The 13,679-nt window shown below is 42.4% G+C and overlaps 1 protein-coding gene across 2 annotated transcripts in view; it reads right to left on the bottom strand.

The window, feature by feature from the left end:
* Positions 1-13,679, bottom strand: part of TMEM255B (transmembrane protein 255B) — a 67,573-nt gene that overhangs the window by 32,502 nt on the left and 21,392 nt on the right. For both annotated transcript variants that reach the window (XM_086880274.1, XM_086880275.1), the window contains one exon: positions 6,253-6,342. In XM_086880274.1, coding sequence (XP_086736400.1) covers positions 6,253-6,342 — 90 coding nt within the window. The remainder of the gene's footprint in view (positions 1-6,252; positions 6,343-13,679) is intronic.

Here is a 13,679-nt window from a genome sequence, read left to right as displayed (position 1 = left end):
GTAACAAGAACAAAAATGATAGTAACTCAGGCTCTAAGTTTTCAGGCCCTCCAGGAAAACTCTTTTTCAAAGTATTTTCCCTTTGATTTACAATACAGTCAACTGCATTTGAATGTGTGAATGGGGTTGTCTTGCAGTACAAAAGAGAAATCTTCGCAGATGGGCTTAAGCTGTTTGCAAGAACCCTCCTTTGCTCCAACCCTTGAACTAAATTCCTAAAAAAGAATTAATCCCACTCTGTAAATGACATGCAGGAATGCAATCTGTGCTTCCTATTTCAGTGCTGGATGCAAGGTCTAGTACTAGAATTAATACTGTGGGATAGTTCACCATTGGCATCAAAATGTACTGGTTGCAAACTTAAGCACTCTGTATTTAGGAAGTTCACCAATGAAACAATTTTACCTTGGTGGATCATCAGCATAAAAATCACTACTGAACTAGTGCTAGTTTTCAGTTATAAATGTTTAGTACTCACTCTGCTAAAAAAAAAAGAAAAAAAGAAAAATACAACTGCAAAACCTTTCACAGAATCACAGAATAGTTTGGGTTGGAAGAGACCTTTAAAGCACATCTAATAGCAATGAACATCTTCAGCTAGACCAGGCTGCTCAGAATCCTGTCCAAGCTGTCCTTGAATGTTTCCAGGAATGGGACACCTACCGCCTCTCTGGGCAATCTGTTTCAGTGTTTTACCATCCTCATTGTAAAAAACTTCTTCCTTACAGCTAATCTAAATCAACCCTCTTTTAGTTTAAAACCATGATCCCTTGTCCTATCAAAACAGGCCCTGCTGAAAATTTCGTCTCTATCTTTCTTACAGGCCCTTTTGGGTACTGGATGGTCCCAGTCTGGTTTCCATGGAGCCTTCATCTCTCCAGGCTAAACAACCCCAGCTATTTCAGCCTGTCTTCATAGGAATGGTGCTCCCTCTCTCTGATCATCTTTGTGGCCCTTCTCTGGACTTAATCCAAGGGATCCATGTCCTTTCTCTGCTGATGAGGACTCCAGAGCTGGATGCAGCGCTCCAGACGGGGTGTCACCAAAGCAGAGCAGAGGGGCAGATCACCTCCCCTGACCTGCTGGACACGCCACTTTTGATGCTTTTTTTGGTATGTGCTATGCCATGCTATTGTATTAATGAGTCATACAGGACGGAAATAGAATTTAAAGTAATTAGGTGTAATTTTGTCTCATGTGGCAACATGGAGAACATAAAATGCATTTAGTGTTGTTCTCCAGAGAATCCACCTAACTTAATTCCAGGGAGAAATTATTCTTTGAGTTGTGTTTTCTACCACCAGTTGTCAAGGTAACAATTTTGTTAGATATAGAATACAACTATTTGTTCTCTTCTTCAATGGGAAAGCCAACTTTCTTAGGCTTGCTCAGAACATTTTCAAATGGCTTTTTAGAGCATCTGGCCTGTAGCATGCAAGACTGGCCTGTGTTACATGCCATGGGCATATGAAGTCACCGTGCAGCAGAATGCAGCAGTGGCCAGCAACATTGTCAGTCACCCCTGCCACTGTCCTTGCCTGAGCGTTTGTACCCTGCATGAGAAGCTCCAAAGATGGGAAGGGGATTGACATCCTTGGTCGCTGCATGTGCAACCTCTGGATGCTGCTGCTGGCTCCTGAGGATACGTGTGTGGTAGCCAGGCAGATCCATTGGTCCAACCTGGGATGCCATGACCTCTCTCAGGTCTCCCAGGAGACAGCTTTCTAGGGGTCTCAGGCCATCCTCTGGCCACTGGGTAACCTCAGCAAGGTGCAGCCTGTGGCTGCAAGTGATGATCTCAGTAATTCCAGCTCACTGATTTCAGCTCTGCTTGCGAGGTTATCCCAGGCCGACACAGAGAGGAGTGTTGTATGGTGATTTTAGCCTCTCTTGTCCAGCAGCTCTGCAAAGGGTGGCCAGGAACCATGGCTCCCCTCCTCAACTGGCCAGAGGATGGGGTCTTTATGGGGGAAAGCAAGGGGGAAAAACCAATGGGTTACAAAGAACTACCAAAGGCATCAAGACATGGTGGGATAGCTGGAGACCTCACCATGACAAGGAGGATTGTCCCATCTAAGAGGTATCTCTCCAGGAGAGGGTTGAGATAAGCTTATCACAGCCCATTCAAGGGACATCCCTCCAGAGGAAAGCTGTGACAAGCTTCTCTGCCTCCACACACGCAGCACCACCATCCTCTGCCTCAGGCCTCGGGAGCAGCTGGGAGCCCACAGGTCACTGCTGGGCAGGGGTCTCTGTGTCAGGGAACCCTTCTTAACATGGAAATCAGCAGATCTTCATCACACAGAACATGTCTATAATGTAGCTATTTGTTCACTGGGCTGAGGCTGCCAGCTTTGCGTTACTTAATACAGCAGCCTTGGAGTTCTAGAAACCAGAGCTCAATTTGCATGAGCATCCCCCAGATCAAAGACTCCATTTTCCCATCGCCTTGTCTCTGTGCCTCACAGGAGGTGAATTTGCATAATGCCTATCTTATTAAACAATATCTTGCGTTAACATATATAAAGAGAAAGCAAATATCTCAAGTTTAATTTCTAAACTACCAAATCAGTAGGTAATCACCCAGCTGATATACTTCAGCAGTCCACAAACTGCACTTAAACTGTATGGGTGAAGATCTGAATCTAGGAGTGTTTCAGTATCCTCTAGTTCAGCTAGGTTCGTTCTCAGGTTCATTTCAGGGCTTAGCACCTGATGATATCTACTGCTATAATTGATTCCTTAAGTCATCACTATCATGAGGAAGAAACTAGGTCAGTTTAAAATTAAATTAAATCAATGTTACACAGAAGTGGCTTTGCCGAAGAGGAGAGGAACAACTTAGCACTGCTTGGTTTGGTGTGCATTTTAGATCTCACAATGGACAAGCAACTCTGCCTTCCACAGCATCCAGCTTTTCCTTCACAGAATCACAGAATAAACCTGGTTGGAAAAGACAATTTCCTCACTTCATACCTGTATTTCTTGATGCTGGCTGTTTTAGATTCTTCCTGGAGCACAACTGCAAAGCTAAAGATCATGTGGTAATGGTCAAGGCAGTCATGAATAGGTCATAGCTACTGCAGAGAATGAGTATCTGTGGTGGGAGGAGGTTGTTGAATGATCTCCAATAGAATAACTGGATTATTCTCATCCACTAAATAACAAAATGTCTGAAGCAAACACACAAATGCACATAAATTCCTTTAATCACCATATTTTTCTGAAATAACATGGCTGCACTTTAATTTCAACTTTGATTTATTTCACTTGATTCCAGTTTAGTTGTTGTTTTCTTTAAGGTTAATTATATCTGCATTATTTTTTAAATAAGCTACTGCTATTTTAAATCAATTATTTTAAATCAGTGGTTTTATTTTTATAAATGGTGTCTAGATCCAGATCCTTAGCTTTCCATAAAGCAAAGTAACTCTTAAATAATTGAAGTATCTCTTTTCTGAAATACATCCATTTCCTGGGAGAATTTCTGTCAATTTCATGCCTTCTTGAGAAGGAAATAAAACAGAGAAAAGTATTTTATTATTCTATTCACAGTTTTATAAGAGCAGGAGAAAATGTGCAACAATAATAGCCTCCATTCCACTGCAGGCACATACTAAGAAAAATCTGTAATTACGTGATTTGTCCTCTTCACATCCTTCCCAACTCAAATGAAGCTAAAAACAAAATGAAAAAGGGGACACATTTCTTATTCTGAGTTGTTGTGAAAGATGTTGTATTTGTAGTCAGTCTGAAGACTGACTTGTCTTCAGCTACCATTTTTCACAAAAATTTTATGGGTTTAGTGTAGACTAGGCACCCACTCTGACATGGCAGGAGTTTGTCCTTTCCCTGGCTGGAGGACAGTTTAGTCCAACTCTTAAGTAGTTTTGCCCCAAAGGCAGGGGACAAAAAGGGCACAACCCAGGTCTGAAAAAGGCTGGTACTGCCTGTAGGGAGTGGGCTGGACGTGGTGCTGCTGCTCTTCCTGAAAGAAATGAGCTGGGATGCAAAGAGGATGTAACAAGTGGCAGTGACACCATAGTCTGCATGGCACGTGTGAGTGAAATTGGGATCTCACTTCTGCTATCATCCCTACAGACTTTCTGAGGTGTGTTAGTCAGAGAAACTTGGTGATGTACACCTTTAATTCACCTGATCCTATCAAGTTCCTTATTAGATGGAGGAGAATGAGTTGCAGTGGGTGTGATCATGCTGAGGTGCAAATTAGCTTTCCAATAAATGGTGCTACTAAGTATTTCTTTGCTCTGTAACAGGTGAAGGAGACAGCAAGATACAGATGTGACAAACAGAACTAGGCCCAGATGTAAACAACTGGTCGTGGATTGCCATGAAGCCTGTCGTGATGTGTCTGAAGCAGGATCACGTTCTTGGGTTGTACATCTCCAGCACTCTGGGGAATGGCTGGATAGTGACCAGCCCCTTCCAGCCCTGCACAGGGGATGCAGTCATATCCAGTCACTGACTTGACCAGACACAGAACCACACCCCAGATTGGAAGATGCTCTTTCCTTGGGTCACTGCAATGGCTTTGTGCCTTGGTGTTCTCCTACTGAAAGCACCTAGAAAGGTGTGAGGAGCGATGCCTGCGTCTGTGCTTGAGACTGAGCACCCACTGTCCCCTGACACAGAACCTGGACTCAGAGAAGCTGTGTCTACCCCACCAGTGGGGGGCTGTGGCTGCACAGCTGCCCTGCAATTACAGGGTGTAAGGCTGTACAAGTGCCATCTGAACACTTCATAATGATCACTTTAAAGCAGGACAGAAATAAGTTGGGTTCCTGGGAAATTACAGAATCACAGAATCATCAAGGTTGTAAGAGACCTTCAGGATCATCCAGTCCAACCATCAACCCTAAAATCACCTCTACACCATACCCTAAGTGACACATCCAGATGCCTCTTGAGCACTTCCAGAAAGGGTAACTTTCTCCAATGCTTAACCACTCTCTCAGTACCCAATCTGAACCTCCCCTGGCTCAGTTTAAGGCCGTTTCTTCTCACACTTTCATCTGGGACATAGCAGAAGAGACTGACCTTCACCTCACTATAATCTCCTTGCAAATAAATAACCTCTGCTTGTCTAAACTAAACAACTCCTCTTCCCTCAGCCACTTCAGGACAGATCCAAAAATTCAATGAGAGGCAGTGGTTTTCCAGGTCACAACCACTGAATTTTCTGGAGTAAGGAATCTAAATAGGAATTTGCTCCTCTCCTTTGTTAAGCAGCTCCCATGGAAAGGTTCTCTGGGCCTACGCTAATCAGGGACGGCTAAACCAGGTGTCATCCAGAACAACTACAGGGTAAATCCAAGGAAAAACAGGCATCCTGCAGGGTCTGTATAGCACAAAACATGAGTACAATCCAGAGCATTTATCCATGCTCACATTGCACACCTCAGTTTTTTATACCAATAGATGTGTTTTGTCTTGTGCAATGTAATGCACATGAGGCTCTGAAACCCACATTGGGTTTAAAGCCCTCTTTAGTAAAAGTAAAATATAAATCAGTTTATAACTTTATACTCCAAGTGATCTAAAGCCTAATTCTTCTGAGGTATTTGCTAACTGAAATTCAAGTAGGGTCTCACTGATGCCAGTGGACTTATGCCAACACTCAATGAACATAAGCAGAAAGATGAGCGGGCCCACGGTATTTCACAGCAGAGAGAGGCTTGTATACCATCCCACTTGCCATATTATTTAGCATACTACATCTGACCTCTATTGTCTGTTAACACATATGACTACTTATTTCTTGATAATTTTGGAAATCAAAGCTCAATTAAAAGCTAGGGTTTAGACTATTTTTAGGTATTCTTTTAGATTATTTATATACTATTTAGCTAGTACTTTAGACTATTTTTAGCTATTCTATCACAAAAGATAGAACAGCAAACACATTTCTAACATATAAACTAGCACATTCAAATCCCATCAGGTCTTCTGATGCTCCTCGCTGGGTACATTCCAAATCCTTACTGTGCCCACAAAGACTTTGTGCAATAGGAAACAAATGGTAGTGGTTGAAATGTCTTCCTTTTCTAAGCAGATATACCTTTTAGCATGCCTTTCCTGACATCATTTTATATCACCTTTCTATTTGGAATCTCCACCAAAAACTATCAAAAACCTTAATATACCGCTAAACAAAAACAAAAGGAAAATACTTTCCTGCTAGAAATGACATAAATAATCAAAACTGAAGGATGACAAAATCACTGTACTTACTATGTGTCGTGCTGCGAACACTCCATCAACGATAGCACAGCAGAAGGCTGCTACAACGCCAAAGCTGATAAACACGATGGAGGCCACCAACTGGGAAGAGAAAAACAGACTGAGCAATCTTTTCATTATAATTCTTTAAGTAAAGCAATTACACTAGTTTTTCTAGTATTCTGAAATGATGGTTCCCGCTGCTGTAATTCACTTTAGATCAGTGTGTCAGGATGATAGTCATAGATTAGTAAAAAGACAGAAATTCTTGATGCTGAGTTGACAGACCATCAAGCCTACTAGAAAAGTTTAAATCCTTCAAGAGAAAGTAAGGTCAGCTGCAAGAGTTAAATTCAATGCTGATTTCTTCCAAATCAATTTACTTAATAAAACAGCAGTGCTTCTATAAGGACATGGCACAAGCACCGTTGGCTCACATAAATCATAAATCTTTAGAGCTTTACTATGTGGTAGTATTTCACATCAATAGATAAAAACATCTGTAGTAAGTTAATAACTAGCCTGTGAACAATCAGAAATCTTTTATCATCCCAAATAGCACAACTAAATCAGAGATTCAAAGGACTGCTACATGCAGAACAGCAGGGGTGTGCTGCCTTGGCCCTGCCCTTGTTGGGGTTTCCAGATGGCCCCTCAGTCTCAGAGTGGGCAGAGCAGAGCACAGCAGAGCTCAGTGAGTGTCCCAGCTGCAGCACAGACAGCTCAATGTCTTCATCAACCTACCAGCCATAGCTTCACACCTCGTTCCACCCCCCAGACTGCTTCATTCATTAAGCACTATTGAATCTCTCTTAACAGGACTGCGATGGTGCAGGGCTGGAGCACAGCTCAGGCACAAGCAGAGGTAGTATGGAGGGCTTGGGGGAAAAGGCTGTGCAGGCTGGGCATGCTGAGCCCCCTGCTCGCAGTGCTGCAGCTCTGACAGCAGCTACAGGGCTAGAACAACCCAAGACACCTTCAGCTTCCTGCCCAATTCACTCTGGAGGGAGCAACAGGACTTGGAAAGAATATGGAATGTCTCTCCACCAGTGTGCTGTTGGCACACACTTCTGAGATGATGCTGGCTCCTTCTGAGGTCACATCTGAAGGGTCCAGTGCTGCGAGCCAGGTGAGATGAAGCCCTGAAAGACCAACTGTACACTTGGCAAGGTGTTCCCCTGGGTTTGTTACCCCCAGTGCCATCAGATGAGGGACAGATGCTGACAGTCCCTCCTCTCCCTGCTTAGAGGATTTTGTGATGTTGAGGGCTCAGCACCCTGAGTTTGAAGGAGTGGGTTCCTGCAGGGTATAAGGTGAAGCTAACCTGCATTCTCTGCAGGCTATGTTTTTCAATGTAATGTAATGCATACTTCTCATATCTCTGGCATTTCTCAGGCATAGTCACAAGAAGAACCCTTTGAAACACCCTTATGACAGGTTGATTGTACTTTACAAGAGTATTAAGTTATAGTTAATAACAACAAGAGATTAAAAAATTTTCTTGAAAGCTGTCAGAACAGCATTCTTTTATTGATAGAGCACATGGAAAAGGGATTCAGTTAAGAATGTAAAACTTTTTTGTTACTTACCAACATTTACTCATTAAATTCTCCTTCACAAGATGTATTCCTGAAATGTCCAGGTACAGATTACCAAAATTATAGCCATACAGCTCATAAATCCTTTTGCCTATATAAAATCTGCATTACCTAGATGCCATTTTCACAAATTTGTAAGGCATGGCTGACTCACTTGAAAAATGGACTCTTTAGCTTGTGTTAAGAACAGTACAATGTTAATAGTGCTTTCAGGGGATGCAGCATTGGTGATTTTCTCAAAAATATTGGTCAAGTAAGAAGCTACAACCATGTAAGCCCATAGCTTGGATGCACAAGTCAAAGCAATATCACCCACTTGGAGATAAGAGCTCTTGGAGAATTGGCAAAAAGTACAACTTAAAAGCAGAAGAATCACAATGCTGACACACTCCTTTAATCTCCCCTTAGCTCGTGTCTCAGGCAATCAGAGGTGAGTCAGCACTGCCACAGGAATTGCTGTGGAATTGGAATCCTCAGCATGGGGAGAAAAGGGGCACACAAATGTGGCTAAGATTGATGGTGCTGGCTGATCTTGGGAACCTGCTGAATTCCCCCTGCAGCCAGCTCCATCTTGCTGAAACCCTAGGAAAACCCTGTTAGCTGCATCACCCTTCAACCTCTGCTGTCCTGTGGCTCTCCAGTGTGTGGAAGGTCAAGTCTCATGAATCTGGTTGTCTAAAGATCTTGGCATGCAATTTATCAGATTGAGAAGGCTGTGGACTCCTATCACTGCAGAGGAGTGTGCTGTGCTGCCCTGTGGCAGCTGCATTTGCTACAGATCCTGATCTCTTTATTTGAAAAAGAAGCAGTGTTTAAAAGTTCTGATTAAGCCATTATTGTCTGATACCTCTATCTTGTTTTTCAAGTCATAGCAGTCAATCAAATAATTAGTGGGCTAAGCCAGGTGTTTCCAAATTGCCTGAGCTCAAGATGAATTTACTGGAAGCTGACCTCAGGGTGGCTTTTCATTTCACACATGAACAATTTATTGATGATCTACAACACCCAAACCAACATTTTCCACTCATTGAGATAGCTTAAATCACCTAATGAGTGTGCTGGCCTTTCAGTATCACCATATAGCCTTAGGAGACCACGTATAAAGGTGCAGTAAATCACAGTATAGAAAGGAGCTACGGAGTTGGCTTTGCACTTCTCAGTCATGCTGGAGATCATCTACCCTTCCAAAGAGTTGAGTGCAAGTCAAAGGTTTACAGCCAGAGCCTGTTGTTCTTACTCATGACTATGAGCAACTACTTCAGTGAGCAGTCCCTTTAGAACCAAATATAATTTCTTGACTGAAGTAATATTTATCATGATGCCAAAGTGGGAGAACATGTTACTGAGAGCTTTTTGATTTAAATTGCCTTATATATATTTGAATGACAAAAGAAGCAATAATACAAGAGCACCACTAAAAAAAATTCCTCTAAATAAAATTAGAGATTTATATTCTCTCTCAAATCTCTCATTGCTTATTAAGAGTGTGAGAAACATAAAAAACCAAGTACAAAATTAATTACTTCTGAGAATTGCCAAGACAACCAAATGAAGAGCTGTTGTAAATTCAAAAGCTAATTTTCCTGAGTAGTAGGTGATTGCTGGAGCAGTGAGTTCACAAACCTAGGGCTGTCTAGAAAGAGAAGCAATGCAGTTCAATTAAAGATAGGGAATGTTTGCTGACAGGTAAAAGAAATAGCACTTAAAAAAAAAAAATACTAATCCATCACATCATCTTATCTCCATTTTCAACAGTTTTATGTTTTGTCAGGACAACTATTCATTATTTATAGCAATATATTTGAACAGTTATTCAAGAAACAGTTCTGCTCTTGGTGTTCCACTGGTGTGAAGCCAGGCTACTCTACAGTTGGTGCCATCAGAACACTTTTACTCCTTGTTCTTGTATAGAATACAATAATTTTATTATTTACATAAAACCAGATATTAAACACTGAAAACTGTACTGTGTACAAACTCAAAAGGTAGTTGTTTAACAAAATAGCACGTGGAATGAGGGACTTTGGCACAGTATTAACTGAAGAGCTGTAATCTATCTTCAGCTGTGTCACAGAACTATGAAAACACTCAGAAATGCAAAACTAGTGAAAGGCTGGACTGCTAAATTCTTGCACATGGCCTTCTTTCAGAAAATATGTGCATTTTTTTTGTCAGAATTCACCTGTCTTGGACAACCTTCTGTCCTTCAGCAGGCATACAGCACCACTGCCTGCACTGTCACCCTCCTGCACAAGCAAGACTAGTGAAGGCAACAGGGGACACACAGTGGCCAGGGATGCTGGGCACAGATTCCTGTTCAGCTGCCAGAAGTGCACCTGGCACAGGGAGCTGGCAGCTAAGTCTCCAACAATTCCCATTTTTGGAGTTAAGAGCTGTCCAGAGACCAGACCCAAGAGGCAGTGTGACGAGGCCACCCCAGCTGCAGCCACGCTCTCATGCACACACTGCACACAAATCTGCACCTCAGGTCCCCAGGCATGCTGTGTGCTGAATCACACACTGATGGTGCCACGTCCCTGCTGCATGACACACAGAGACCTGCAGCCAACACCTGCCAGCAGACCCACAGAACACCACATTGCTCCTCAGCACGAGCACATGGTGCCTACAGGCTGGCACCTCTCTGGCTGTTTCCAGCATCCCTGTGCAGTATTCTGGGAGCTAGCTAGACTCTCAATTCTGGCACATCCCTGGCTTCCTCATGATTCTGATTTAGCATTTACCTATCCCCAACCAAAGAGCACAACTTCTCAGGTAATGACAATCACTTCTAGCTATGTGAGATGCCTCATTCTCTTGATTTAGGCCCAGTAGATCTGAGACTGAAAAATGTGTGAATCTTTTGTTTTCAAAATCACCTCAGTACTGGATGCAAGTTACATTGCACTACATTACTAACAGACTCACCTAGCTCATGCTAAATGGCTACTTCTGCATACTTTGCTCACGCTTGTCTCCAAGCATTGTGCTGTTCATCAAGTCTCTCAGGGATTCTTTTCCAGGCAGAGAAAGAATCAGAATTACCCCAACTGATGTAAACTGAGAACCACTGTCACTCAATATTTTTTGCTCTAGAAAGTTAGGTCTTTGCAAGAGGATAAATGTTATGTTGTGTTGTGTTGTGTTATGTTATGTTGTTATGAAAGTGTAAATGTTACGCCACAGGTTTGTAAAGTCCTTTTTTATTCCCACACAGGTTCAAGTATTTGGAAAAGAAATGCATGGGGCAGTTGTTGCAGGCTGCCCCTAATATTACATTCCCCAAATTACAGTTTAATTCTATGGGCCTTTTTACTGGTTTGATTTCCCCATGCCCCAAAGATCAGAATTATAGGCTTAAATAAATCTGCTGCACTTTTTTCAGTGGGGAGGATTATGTAAGAATAGAAGTTTACAAAAACTCTTATCACAAATCCAAAACAGAGAATGATTTTTCACCCTGGTGCAACCAGCGAGCTGGAACAACCAATCTCAGCCAGGAGCTCCATCTGTTACCATGGTACCTCAGTGGGTCTATAGATTAATAGTCCACAAAATTAAGACAATTAAATTCATTGCATTGTATTTCAGATGCTGCTGTCAACTAAGCACTGGCAGTCTTGTGAAATGGGCCTGCATATAAGTACTTAAATTGTGAGTTAATTTTCTCTAATTTGGAATGCCCTGTCCTGTGTGGCCCCTTCTCACACAACAGCCAATTCCTTTCCCTGTCCTTGGGACAGATGTTTTGCTGCAGTGATGAAAATGAAGCATAGGCAAGACTCTCTACAGTTTTCACAACTGAGCTAATTAGGAGGTTTCTCACTAAACCAGGTAATATGCTCCACAATTTATGGCCTGACAACATATCCTTTCCACAGGCTGGTTCTTGAATAATGGTGTGGCTGTAATTGAGGCTCTGCTGGAGGGTTGTCACACCACAGGAGATGGGATTACATCATGTTCATTATTCATTAATGCCAACTCCAGTCATAGCTGTGCACTGGTTACAATGACAAGAATTCACAATGGTGAAAGACTTTCATGACTGCCCAAACTATGCATTCCAGTTCCTAAAGGAACCCTACAAAAAGCTGGAGAGGGACTTTTCACAAGGGCATGTAGTGAGAGGACAAGGGGAAATGGCTTCAAATGAAAAGAGGGAAAATTTAGACTAGGTATTAGAAAGAAATTCCTTACTGTGAAGGTGGTGAGGCCCTGGAATATGTTGCCCAAAGAACCTGTGGATGTCACATCCCTGGAACTGCCCAAGGCTGGGTTGGATGCAGTTTGAGCAGCTTGGCCTAGCATAAGGTATCCCTGTCCATGACAGGGGAGTTGGAACTAGGTGATCTTCTCTTTAAGGTCCTTCCCAACCTAAACCATCCTGTGATTCTGTGTTGTCAGGTGTTTAGATTAAGTCTCATCTTTAGATCAAATTATCAAGTTAGAAAACTATGGCATTTTCACTGTTGAATTCAGCAAGTCCTGTCATATGTTGTTCAATATTATCAGCAAAACCAAAGATCTTTGATTCAGATTTCCTTCCCCCTCTCTGTTATTAACAGCACCTCAGGGCATAGACATGAGCCTGTGTGATTGCCCAACTCAAAGGGCTTCTCCTCCAATCCTTAGTTTGGTTTCCTGCTGTTCAGCCCTTTCTCCTGCTGTCTGTCCCAAAGGGCTGCATTCCTTCATCTCAGCTCCTGTGCTTACCCAAACACACAGGAAATTCAGTGAAATTCACTCCATAGGCAGAAACTACTTATTCTCTCAAATGAGTTAAATCAGAAGACTGCAGAGGGAGATGAGCACTAGATTCAGTGCAAATGAGAAGGTGACACCATGGAGTCATGACAGAAGGGAAGGAGGCAGAAGTGCTGACAGCAACTCATAGATTGTTTCACCTGTTCAATATAATTTACAGTCCCAGAGATTATCAAAGTAAAAGCTAGGTTTTAGCTGTAATGAATAAATCATAAGGACTGGGGTTATTCTGTTGTTTGTGGTCAAGGAGACATTTGTTTTACTGCCTGTGAAGAAGTCTGCTCTTTCCCAGTATCATGTCAGGGATAATTAGGAAAAATAGCAACATGAAAAGGCCAGTTGGTGTAACACAGGCAGGAGAGAAGTCCCATGAGAAATTTAAGCAACCTCACATGCATAAAAAGGTTGAATTAATTAGATAAACAAAGGGGAAAGAATACAGAAACCACATTAGAGGTATAAATTATTATGCCAAAGAGAAAAAACAAGATCAAAATCCACTTTCAAAATCAAAGTAGCATTTTTTGTTTGGAAAATTTATTCTTTTTTCCTTGCCCCACATCCTGAAGGGCAAAATTGTAAAAGGCAGGATTTGCAACATCTTCTGTTACACCTTAGTGTAATTTTTATCACATGTAGGCATCAGTAAAAAAATAGGCGCATTGCTTTCTCCTCTTCCGGTGGTATTGGTGCTCAACTTTTGTTGATAATTCATCATTTAGGCTACACACTATGGCAGGGGACTGCAGAAGTATCCAAGGATGGAAAATGTGCAGGAGGGTGACTTAGGGGTCCTGGCTCTCCCCTAGCCCAAGAAAGTTTACACAGCACAGTTGAGTAAGAAAAGAAAGGGAGCACAGGTTCTGAGTCTGCTTACTGCAGCTCCTAAAGGCACACACAGACATCTCTAGGACAGGGACTACTTCCTTCCTGATCAGAGGAACAGACTGCTGGAGTTGCTGGGGACTTTCCTTGTGCCATTTGCTGTGGCAGTATGTTACAGGGATGGGGGAGTTCAGCATCTGACCACACTGACACGTGTCCCATGACAGGAGGCTCACACAGCCACCTTTG

Source organism: Cyanistes caeruleus, chromosome 3, assembly GCF_971803275.1.
Source record: "Cyanistes caeruleus chromosome 3, bCyaCae1.hap1.1, whole genome shotgun sequence".
NCBI classification, from domain to species: domain Eukaryota; kingdom Metazoa; phylum Chordata; class Aves; order Passeriformes; family Paridae; genus Cyanistes; species Cyanistes caeruleus.
The sequence above is the reverse complement of the archived record's forward strand: the minus strand, read 5'-3'. Positions and strand labels throughout refer to the sequence as shown.